This window comes from Ailuropoda melanoleuca, chromosome 12 (assembly GCF_002007445.2).
Source record: "Ailuropoda melanoleuca isolate Jingjing chromosome 12, ASM200744v2, whole genome shotgun sequence".
Classification (NCBI taxonomy): Eukaryota; Metazoa; Chordata; class Mammalia; order Carnivora; family Ursidae; genus Ailuropoda; species Ailuropoda melanoleuca.
In genome coordinates this window covers 29,948,536-29,959,236 of record NC_048229.1, presented here as the reverse complement: position 1 = coordinate 29,959,236, position 10,701 = coordinate 29,948,536, and the positions used below count along the sequence as shown (strand labels likewise).

Sequence of the window (10,701 nt, the reverse complement as noted above, 5' to 3'; positions counted from 1 at the left end):
GGGATTAGCTACTATGAGTGGGAAGGAGGCAGGCTGGCTGCAGTGGCAACTACGACGAGTTAGGAGGAACCAAAGCCCAGACGGGGAAGACTACTCTAGTGAGGTAGCCATGATGGAATGGTGGGCACTAGGTCTCATGGGGGCCCCGGGGGCCACACACGATGACCCAGACACCATGTTGAGGCAGCCATGTTGAACTGGTGATGTTGACAAAAGTGCTCATGACCTGGTTGTTGGTTAAGTGGCCGATCTTTATTAACTTTAATAATTCATCTTTCTGGCCCTGAGGTAGGGTACTTTGATCTCTGGTCCTTCAGTGACCTCACGGATATTGGAGGAATCAGAGTCCCCAGAGTTCAGAGGTCTGTGGGTCAAGTCTGGTTTCCATGGCTTGAAGCTGGGTATATGAAAGAGTTTGTCTCAGAGGCCTTGACCTGCGGATGTACCCACAGTTTTGGCCAAGAGTGGGTGGGTGACTTTGTACTTACCTGGAAGGTGGGGGGAATGGGGTGTCTCCAGAGGAAGAGGCCCCACAGGTTTCAATGCCCCCACCTTCAAAGAGTGGTGCTCCTCCCCTCCCCCAGGCCTTATAGGAAACGGGCATCTGGTCTGGCCCACCCTAGCCCTTCAGGGCCCAGGTGTCCCTTCCCCATATGCCACCGAAGTGGGTCAAGGGGAGAGAGGCTGGAGGATGGGGGTACGCAATTAGGAACCTATGTAGCCACCTTGGCTAGTATACCCAAGGCCCTGCAGACCCTCTTGCTGTCTCTACACAGATCTCGTACCCTTTCAGGACTCAGGAGTGGGGCCTTCCTAGGTGCCCTGCGCTCTCAACACAGGAATTCAGGGCTCCTCATGCTCAGGAGTCTGGGTCCCCAGCCCTCCCTCTGGGTAGTCCAAATGTCCAGGGGTCCGGGGCCCCAGTGCCGCCCACTCCCCGCCCCACCTCCTCCTTGGCAGTCCCGCCCCTCCCCCACCTCCTCCCGCTCTAGCAGATCGTCATCGTCGTCGTAGTCGTCGTCCTCTCCATCCTCCACCGTCGAGTACTCCTGCGTGAAAGGCACGGCCCCCTCGGCAGAATGGAAGCGCAGGCGGTAGAGCAGCCGCACCCACTGGCCGAACTCGCGGTCTCGGGTCTCGGCCGGGGCCCGCAGCTGCAGGTAGAAGGCGCGGCCGGTGCGGAACTTGACCTTGAGCTGCCAGCGGCTTTCGTCGTGTACGAAGAGTTGGATGAACTGCAAGGGGAACAGCCTGGGAGAGCGGAAAGGGCGGCCTCAGGTTCTGACGCTCCCTGGCTCGACATCCTTGCTGTCCCGGGCGCCTCCAGGGTTGGGGTCGCCCACCTCAACGCCCCTGTCTCTGGCCAGAGAGAGTCCATTTTCACTTTCTCTGCCTGTTGAATTTTATCCACCCCCATATTTCTTCCACCCCCAGAGTACCTCTGTGTCTCCCGCTGATCCTTCTAATACTTAGCTGCCTTCTTGAGATTTCCAGTTATATGTGAGAATGACATCGGACCCATAACAGGTCCAACGACCAAATTCCTGACCTCCCCAACCCAAACAGGCTCCTCTTCGCCTTCCCCATCCTAACTACATCCTCCCGCTTGCCCGCTCAGAAATCGTGGAGTTGCTCCTGACCCGACTTTCTCTCTCATATCCTCATCCAGTCCTGCCACCAAATCCTGACGGTTCCACCGTTAAAATGCCACCGTATCCATGATCCGACCACTTCTAACTCCCGCCACCAGCCGGGTCCCACCACCGGAATTTTCCGCCGGGGCGGCTGCCTCAGCCTTCGCCGCGGTTCCCACGCGGCCGCCAGAGGGCGCCGGCCAACACCCGAGTTCTTGTCCCTCCCCGGGCTCAGAGTAAAAAGTCCGCACCTTGACCACCAACCAGGCCCTGCAGGGTCTGCCTCCTGTTTACCTCTCTGCTCACTCCCTCGCTCACTCAGCCCCAGCAACACCGGCCTCGTTGCTGTTCCATAAACTTTCCAGGCGTGGTCCAACCTCAGGACCACGGCACAGGCTGGGGAATCTTCTCCAGCTAGCCCCGTGGCTTGGCCCCTTAATCTGCTGTCTTTCTCAAGAAACACCTTCTCGAGGAGAAGGTCTGTTTCCAACCCGTGGCTTATTTGCGACCTTGACCACCCTTGCAGACTTCCCCACCCCCTACGGCATCTGCTATGTCTCCACAGACCTCACCCCATTGGACAAGCTATCATTTATTCTGCCTGCCTTCCCAGCGGGTGAGTTTGAAAGCAGAGATTTTGGTCCCATTTTGTTCCCTGCTGCTCCCCGGGTACCCAGAGCTCACACGTGGTAGGTGTTCAATGGATGCTTGTTGAGAGGGTGGATAACTTGGCCCAGGTCACATAGCAGGGATATACCCAAGTCTTATCCACGTTCTTAACCACAACACCAGGCACCCATATACCACCCTCAGGCTCAGCAATACTATCTCTAGGAGTTGATCTTACAGACACCCTCACACCTGTGCGCACGGATGCCCTCTGCCTACCACACTGGCTGTAATCCCAAGACACCGGGCACAGCACCACTGTCCCTTAGTAAGTGGCTCCATCTGTTATGACATTCCCCAGATGGCAGAATAAGAGTTGTTTACAAAGCGCTGCCCACGCTTCACAAACATTTACTCAGTTCATCCTCTGACAGCCCCAGAATGTGGGTTCTCCTCTTATCACCATGTTCCAGATGGGGAAACGGAGGCACAGACAGGTAGGGAACTTGGCCAAAGCCAGTGAAGAAGAGCTGAAGGCAGGATTTGAACCCAGGCAGGATGGTAACAGCACTAGTTGCAAGCCGGGGTCCAAGCTTGTGTTTGTCCAAAAAAAGACCCGGTGGTTGTACTGATGTTGATATGAAGCGAATGTTGAATTGGTGGTGATGAGGGAGTGAGCAGACTGGAAAAAAAGCCTGCACCCGCAGCTGGTTTTAAAGGAAGGGTGAACACCCACAACATGCTCATCAGAACTGGAACAGGCTAGCTTGGGGCTGCAAGTAGGTCAGAAGTGAGGGCCTAGGGGCTGAGTGAGTCTTGATGCTTCGTTTGCAGAGCAATTTTTTTTTTTTTTTTTTTACCTTGACGGTATGTTTATTTGAGGGAATGTTGAAGGAGATTATGGGGGTCCAAGCACGCCTCAGCACTGTGTCCCTCCCACTGCAGGTCATGACTCAGTGAGCGGTGAGATCAATTGGTGGGAAAGATTAGCACTGAAAGGAAAAGGAGCAGTGTAGAAGAGAAAAAGCCCCAGTGGAATGTTCTAAACTTATACAGGGGGGATACATAAAGACTATAAGTAACCTTAATTTTGTTTAGGTCAGAATCAGATTCTGCCACCAAGTGGGTTGCAAAAAAACTTTTTAGATTTTAGAATTGCAGACAACTGTGGACCCCCGTGTGTGTGTGTGTGTGTGTGTGTGTGTGTGTGTGTGTGTGTGTGTGTGACACAGGTCCGTCCGTCCTTCCTTCCTTCCCTCCCTCCCTTTCTCTCTTTCTTTCATTAACTGTGAGGTGTAGTCAAAAAAGTGAAAGCCACTGGCAGAATGTTTTTGTAATATACTACATGTATGTAAACGTTTTGTTATTTCCAGCTGGAGTTGGAGGCAGGAGCCTAGGATGGGCGAAAGGTGCTATTTTGTGCTGTGTATGTTTTGTACCTTGATGTGTATTTGCATTACTTTTTCAATGAGAAAACAAAGACCCATAGGGGTAGTGTTTAGTGTGACACTGGAGCTCAAGAATCATAAGGCCAGGGGCGCTTGGTGGCTCAGTCAGTTAAGCGTCTGCCTTCAGCTCAGGTCATGATCCCAGGGTCCTGGGATCCAGCCCCAAGTCAGGCTCCCTGCTCAGTGGGGAGCCTGCTTCTCCCTCTGCCATTCCCCCTGCTTATGCTCTCTGACTCTATCTCTGTCAAATAAATAAATAAAATCTTAAAAAAAAAAATCATGAGGTCCAATCCCAACCCAACCCCTGAACCAGTGTGGGTCTCTGGGTAAGTGGCTTCCCTCTCTGAGCCTCAGTTTATCTCTTCAAAGGATGGGGCTAAGGGGCCCCACCATATAAGTATGTCCAAGATGAGATTACCTAAGTGGCTTAGGAGGCGTCTGGTATGCAGAGGCACTGCACACACGGTTCTTCCCCTGATCCTTGCCTTCTCATGTCCATCTCTCTCTGACTTCTAGCCCCTGGGGATTGCCCTGCCCTTGTTCTCCTGGGTGTCCAGCAGCCCACAGCAGGCTGGCAGCCATCCAAGACTCCTGGCCCTGGAAGTCATCTGTGTGAGAGGAGGTACTGCAGGGAGGGGGCCCGGGATGCCCAGAGCTGGGGAAGGAGGTGGTCTAGGCTGGGATGGGGGCAGTCACCCAAAGAGCTGCAGGTGTCCATTATCCTTGGCAGGGCCGGCCAGCAACAACAGGTCTGGGAGTTCCAGGGCTGGACTGGAGGCTGCCACCCCCATGGTGACCTTGTTGGCGACTTCTCCTAACCGGGTCACCTGGGGCCAGAAGTTAGAGGTTAGAAGGCAGATGGAAGGTGGGATTGGTGGGGTTAAGGGTCCTATGAGCCAACTGTATTAAGCATGGAGTATGAGGGCAGACATCCTGGGGTCAGAGGTCAAGAGTTATCCAGGTGTGACCAGGTGTGAAGTAAGGGAAAATGAACCAAGGGAATCAGAGGCTAGAGTTCATAGAGAAGCTAAAGGTCTAGAGGCATGGGGGTGGGGGTTGATCCAGAATCCCAGGAGATGAACGTTATAGGAGAATGGTCAGAAGTCGCAGAGCAGCGGTTCCCCAAATCAGGAGGTCAGGGCTTAAGCCCAGGCTCTGTGTCAGGGGTTTCTGGGGCTCCACACCTGCACAAAGTTGCTCTCAAAGATGGGGAAGTCTCGCAGCTGGTCGAACTCGCCGCTCAGGAGGTGGCGTTGGAGCCGTCCGGGCCGGCCCATGGCATAGGCTGGAACCAGGGGGCATTCTGGAGGGGCAAAATTCGGGGATCTAGTCCAGGAGACTGGGCCGGGGGGCCCCCCCCCGGCTGGTAGGGCCCAGCTAAGTCCAGCTCTGAGGGTAGGGAAATCTGGGCTATCAGTCTTCGCATAGCCGGCCCCATCCCTCACCTGGGTCCCTCACCTGGTCCAACCCCACCAGGCCCGGCTCCACCTCTCACCAGCCATCCCACCTGGTCCCTCCTCACCTGTTCCACTGGGGGCCGGCTTAGTCTTGTGCCCCGGCATTATCGCAACGCCCCGCCCCATGGGGAGAGCGGAGGGAGGTGCCGGCGGAGAAAACCGGTGGGTGGGGCCGCGGGCTCTATCATGTCACAACGCAGCGGACCCGGCTTTAACGTCACCGAAGAGACGCCCGTTATTGTGTCGTCATATAGGAGGCGGAGCCCAGAGACCTGGATAAAGCGCCGGCCACCCGGCTGACGTCAGACCCCGGCAGGGCTAGCGCGCAGGCGCAAAGAACTGGCGCAAGCTCCCGGCTCACTCCCTCCCCTGGCCTGATGGGAAGGGGCCAAAATGGCGGCGGCCGGCGCTGTGGCTGCTCGGCTGCTCCTACTCTTGCTGATGGCGGCAGCAGCCCCCAGCCGGGCCCGGGGCAGTGGGTGCCGGTCCGGGGCCGCTCTGCGGGGGGTGAGTACTCATTGGCTCTGCACGGGGGGCGGGGCTGACGGAAATCCTGGGTCTCGGGGTGTTTAGGTCGGGTAAGGTGGGAACGAGGCATTGCAGGGCCAATAGGGAAGATGAGGTGAAAGTGAGTATAGTTAGGAAGGCTCTAGCTCGTGAATATGCATGAGGGGGCGGGGCTCGGATGGGATCGTGGTCCCTGGGCTTTCGGTGCTATAAAAACGAGGATGCGTCGAAAGAGGTTGGGGCATGAACACAGTGTTAACGCTGGAACGCTAGGGAGCCGCAGTTTTTAAATATGCATGAGGAGGTGTGGCTCGGGTGGAACCTTGGCGAATCACCCGTGGGAGCGGCTAGAACGAAAACGGCAGAGAGGCTCTGCAATGATTGGATAGAGTTCTGCCTCCTGAATATGCATAAGGAGGGCGGGATCTTGAGTTGGAGGATTAAAATCTGGGCACGGGGTTGCGCAGGTGTGAGGGTTGCGTAGGTGCAAGGGCGTGGTTGGAGGATGTAGAAGTAGGAGAAATTTGAATTTGGAGAAATGGACGGCATGGAGCCTTGTATGTACCTGATACGGGGCGGAACTCGGGTGGCAGCGTCCCTATTGTTTCTGTTAAGGTGGAAACGAGGCCGCTTGTATATTAGGTTGGAAAGGATGCTCAGGGATCCTTTAACCCACGAATGTTTACAATGCTAGGCGTGAAGATAGTTGCCTTGGAACGGGAGGTGATTGCCTTGGAAACAAAGTTACCATTCTTTGCAGGCTTTGGTTTTCTGGGGACCGTCCAGATCATGAATTTTCATGAAATGGGCTGTTCCCGGTGAAATCGTGGTGGCGAGTGTCAGTATTTGGATATGAATATGAAAGTAAGGCTCCTCCTTCAGCCTGCGTCTGTCCTGGGGTCTGTGGGTCCTGCCCTGCTGAGGGCTCTGACGGTCCTCACCTGGGGACCTCTCTCTCACCTGCAGGCCGGAGCAGAAGGTCGAGAGGGTGAGGGCTGCGGGACTGTGGGGCTGCAGCTGGAGCACTCATTCGAGATCGGTGAGTCCAGCAACGTCCTTGTCTGGGCACTTACCCGTTGCCCCGTGAAGTCAAGAACTTGGGTCTGGGTGCCACCCAGTGTGAGACACGCCACCCATTTACTAAAAGCTTTGCCCCTCAGAGTGTGTTTGCATTGTTCTGGGGAGGTTGGGGCAGGGAGGGCATGAGAGAGAAGGAACTCTGCCTTTGAATACTCCCTTTACCTGTAAGACACATCCTAGTTTCAGAAAGGCCAGTGCAACAGTAATAAGGTCAGAGCAGACTTCTGAGACCAATCACCTTGTGCCCTGCACTAGGGCCTAGATGCCCTGCGTGTATTCACTCAGATGCCCTCACCGCAGTCATGCAATGTAGTAGGTATTAAAGAAAGCCCCATTTTCCAGAAGGGGGAAACTGAGGCTCACAGGGGCACCACACAAGGTCCTTCTATAAGTGAGTGGTAGAGGCAGGACCTGGTGTACAACCCAGCTTAAACAACTACGATTCAGGTGTTCAGAATCCCAGAGCACAGAGGTCAGTATGGCCCCAAGGTCCAAGCCTCCAAACTCTGCGGCACTTGTTAGAAACACTGAAGCTGGGACCCTCCGACCTCCTGACTCAGACCCTGGCCTCTGCCTGGGAAAGCCCCAATGGTTCTGTTGTGGCCCAGTGGTTGGAAGCCCCTGTATTTTGCAGCTGGGAGAGCCGAGGCCCAGAGAGATTAGGTGACCTGCCCTGGGTCACCTGGCAAGGCAGAGGCAAGGCTTAGGAGCTGTGGTGTCTCTGCCATGGGCTGCCCTGTGACATAGGAGGGCAGGACATGATGGGGGCTGTCCCCACTTTGCAGGTGGGAAAATGGGGGCTCGGGAGGGGGAAGAAACCTCGTCATTGCAAGGGTCGAGGGGTTCAGTGGTGGGGTGGCTGCTGAGCCCTGACTCCCCACAGATGACAGTGCCCACTTTCGGAAGCGGGGGTCACTCCTCTGGAACCAGCAGGATGGCACTTTGTCCTTGTCGCAGCGGCAGCTCAATGAGGAGGAGCGGGGCCGGCTCCGGGTGAGGAGGGGACCCGGGGCTTGGCTGGGGTGTGGGGGGACCTGTGCTTTGGAGCATGCCATGTCATATCGTTAGCTCCTCTCACCCTTCCAGGTTGAGCCAAGATACTTTACAGTCAGTTAGCTTTGCTTGGGAGGAGAAAGAGATCCCCGTAAGGGCCACAGTTAAACAAAAGAAGGTTTTTCTACTGTGGCCTGCTCCGTGGCTTCCTCAAGGGCCGGGCTCCTGCCAGGCCTGGCTTGGTCCTCCCTAGGGACGGTGTATGGAGGTGCAGCAGGCCAGAGGAAGAAAAAAGGAGGGGCAGAGAGAGAAGCCATCTTTTGGGGATGGCCCACAAAAGCTGCCACAGTCCACTTGCACTGTCTCCCTTTGGCCAGATGTAGTTGCCAGGGAGGCTTCATTGTGGGTGGGCACGTGCCCATGGGCGCCCTCCCTGTGGGAGGTGGCCCACCCCAGCCAGCCTTGCTGTGTGCTTCCCACATGGTTCTTTGTCACAGCTGCCTCCCTGGAGAATTTGTCACTCCCGTGACTGGGGAGTCCACATAGGGGGTGGGCCCAGGTGCAACTGGATCCAGGTTTGACAAAAGTGTCCGTGGGGCTCTCTCCATCCCTGGGCTGGGCTCTGCTCCCCTTGAGGTGGCTTCTCCCCCAGGTGGAGCACCCGGTGGCGCCTGGCCTCACTCACCAGCAGGGCCACCCACTGGGAAAAGTCCTGGGCTAGGGATTAGGAGGATGCTGGTGGGGTGAGACAGGGGAAGGGTCCCCTGGGCCCAGGGGCGGTTCAGGCCTGGTGGGGGCCACACATTGTCCTTCTCACTGCCACCCTTCTCTGCCCTGCAGGATGTGGCAGCCCTGAATGGCTTGTACCGTGTCCGGGTCCCTCAGCACCCTGGGGCCCCTGATGGCCCAGAGACTGGCGGCTACGTCTCCTCTTTTGTCCCCGCGGTGAGTCAGTGACGGGGCCCATCCTTGTGCCTCCCACCTGTCCCAGCCTGGCTTCCACCATTTGTGCCCCATCGTTTATGGACAGGGAGGACTCAAACCTGACCTTGCCCTCAAGGGTCCCCTGGGCTGGAGGGGGGACGGTCCAGGTGCCGGGCCCTTTGATGGGACAGCACAGGACCTCATGGGAGGTCAGACTTGGACTTGTGCCCGGGGCGGGGGGGAACCCATGAAGGGCTTTGAAAGATCCTTCTGGGCTTGTGGGGGGGGGGCTGGAGGCTTGGGGGTCTTGGTGCGGGTAAGGTCTGGGTGGCAACCCTGATCCCCCTGCCCCCCCAGTGCTCCCTGGTAGAGTCGCACCTCTCAGACCAGCTGACGCTGCACGTGGACGTGGCTGGCAACGTGGTGGGCGTGTCAGTGGTGACGCACCCCGGGGGCTGCCGGGGCCACGAAGTGGAAGACGTGGACCTGGAGCTGTTCAACACCTCCGTGCAGCTGCAGCCGCCGGCCACTGCCCCGGGGTGAGGGTGCGCGGGGTGCGGGTGTCCTGGGTGTGGGTGCAGGGCAGGGGCGTGGACAGCCCATGTTCGTCTCAGCCGTTCTTCTGCTGCCTTTGCTGTGTCCTTGTTGGCTGCCCCCAGCCCCTTACCCTGTCTCCTTCTCCACTCCAGTCCTGAGACTGCAGCCTTCATTGAGCGCCTGGAGATGGAGCAGGCCCAGAAGGCCAAGAACCCCCAGGAACAGAAGTCCTTTTTCGCCAAATATGTGAGTGGAGCTCTGCCTGCCCCTGCTCCCTTCCCTCCTGAGTCCCCCTCTGCCCTTCTCTCCCCCGTGGCCCTTGGCCTGTTCCTCATCCTCAAGGCCTCCTGTGCGTGGGGCTTGCTTGTCACCTCTGGGCCTGTCTCCTGGCACCTGGGCTGAGCCCAAGGCCCGGACGGAGTGGGTGAGGACTGTGGAGCCATGCGCCCTGGCCCCCCTGTGTCTGTTCGTGGCCGTGGTCGAAGGGCGTCCAGGCTCAGCAAACGACCGGCCCGGAGCCAGGCTGTTCTGGGAAGCGGGGATGGCCCCTGAAGCTGGGGGCAGATATGGTAGAGGCAGTGTCGGTCTTGAACAGAGGCCTGTCTGAAGGAAGGGCATTGAGGAGGGACGGGGTCAGTACTGGGAGGAGGCTGGGATGAGGCCTGAGGTGGGCCAGTGCTATGAGGCACTGATGAAGGGAGGGAGGCAGAGTTTCAATGCAATGGGGAGATTTGGAAAGGAGAGGGTAGGGGTGGGGTCCTCCAGCCAGGCCTGGGATGCCGGTGGCTTTGGGAAGGGGCAGTTAGGGGAGGCAGGGCTATGGGTGAGCTGGAGCTGGAGCTGGAGAGGGGACAGGCCTATGCTGCCAGGCTGGGGCTGGGGGGAGGAGCTGGGGGCACTGGGGCAGAAGGCTGGTGCACCCGAGGCAAGGGCAGGGGGCAGCAGAGGCCACCGTGGGTGGGAGGATGCCAAGCCCGACTGCCCTGAGTGTGGTGCTCATGGGGCCTCAGTTGGTTTGCCAGTAGCTCCTGACAGCTGCACTGTGGGGAAACTGAGGCCTAGAGAGGCCAAGAACCCCCTGCCCCAGCTTTGCCCTCCCCAATGGCCACAGGACCCCATGGCCACCCCTGGTCCTGACCTATGCCCCCTCCCTCCTCAGTGGCACCTCATCCTCGGGGGGGCCGTGTTGCTCACAGCCCTGCGTCCTGCCGCCCCGGGGCCCACGCCGCCGCCGCAGGAGGCCTGAGTGAGGACTGAGCCCCCTCCCGCCTCCACCCTCCCTGAACCCCACCAGCCCTTCCCCAACCTATAGTGACGTAGGGGACCTGGGCCCCCTTCCCTCACGTGGCCTCCCCTCATGCCGGCTCCCCCAACCTTCTCCGCCTTGGGGGAATGTGGCTTATACTCACTTCTCTTCTTTCTGTCTCTCTCTTTGTCTGTCTGTCCATCCATCCTCCCATCTGGCCCACAGTGGATGTACATCATTCCCGTCGTCCTGTTCCTCATGATGTT

The 10,701-nt window shown here is 57.8% G+C and overlaps 2 protein-coding genes across 5 annotated transcripts in view; one reads left to right on the top strand and one right to left on the bottom strand.

Moving 5' to 3' along the window:
- Positions 1 to 233: 233 nt before the first annotated feature.
- On the bottom strand, positions 234 to 5,458 carry FAM71E1 (family with sequence similarity 71 member E1). Of its 2 annotated transcripts, none has more exons than XM_019798161.2 (5): positions 5,214 to 5,458; positions 4,876 to 4,994; positions 4,388 to 4,518; positions 978 to 1,251; positions 234 to 434 (listed from the first exon to the last, which is right to left on the bottom strand). In XM_019798161.2, the coding sequence occupies exons 1-5, from the start codon at positions 5,272 to 5,274 to the stop codon at positions 372 to 374; spliced, it is 648 nt and encodes a 215-aa protein (XP_019653720.2). In that variant the 5' UTR covers positions 5,275 to 5,458; the 3' UTR covers positions 234 to 371. The 2 variants fall into 2 exon arrangements, with proteins under 2 accessions (XP_019653720.2, XP_034495065.1); XM_034639174.1 differs by having other exon boundaries at positions 234 to 397; positions 5,214 to 5,456.
- Positions 5,459 to 5,479: 21 nt separating this feature from the next.
- Positions 5,480 to 10,701, top strand: part of EMC10 (ER membrane protein complex subunit 10) — a 7,360-nt gene continuing 2,138 nt past the window's right edge. The window contains exons 1-9 of one of the 3 annotated variants that reach the window (XM_019798160.2): positions 5,526 to 5,655; positions 6,416 to 6,519; positions 6,622 to 6,694; positions 7,619 to 7,728; positions 8,569 to 8,673; positions 9,010 to 9,191; positions 9,342 to 9,435; positions 10,349 to 10,435; positions 10,661 to 10,675. In XM_019798160.2, the coding sequence (XP_019653719.1) occupies positions 6,508 to 6,519; positions 6,622 to 6,694; positions 7,619 to 7,728; positions 8,569 to 8,673; positions 9,010 to 9,191; positions 9,342 to 9,435; positions 10,349 to 10,435 (663 nt within the window). In that variant the 5' untranslated portion in view covers positions 5,526 to 5,655; positions 6,416 to 6,507 and the 3' untranslated portion in view covers positions 10,661 to 10,675. Of the gene's footprint in view, positions 5,656 to 6,415; positions 6,520 to 6,621; positions 6,695 to 7,618; positions 7,729 to 8,568; positions 8,674 to 9,009; positions 9,192 to 9,341; positions 9,436 to 10,348; positions 10,436 to 10,660; positions 10,676 to 10,701 lie in introns of those variants that run through there. The other 2 variants (XM_019798159.2, XM_034639163.1) reach the window with 2 other exon arrangements.

Excerpts from the sequence above, each read along its gene's own strand:
- FAM71E1 (XM_019798161.2), bottom strand. The coding sequence starts at position 5,274 with ATGGGGCGGGGCGTTGCGATAATGCCGGGGCACAAGACTAAGCCGGCC. Across the intron at positions 4,995-5,213 it reads GCCGGCCCCCAGTGGAACAG|AATGCCCCCTGGTTCCAGCC; the intron begins GTGAGGAGGGAC and ends TTGCCCCTCCAG. Across the intron at positions 4,519-4,875 it reads TTGAGAGCAACTTTGTGCAG|GTGACCCGGTTAGGAGAAGT; the intron begins GTGTGGAGCCCC and ends TTCTGGCCCCAG.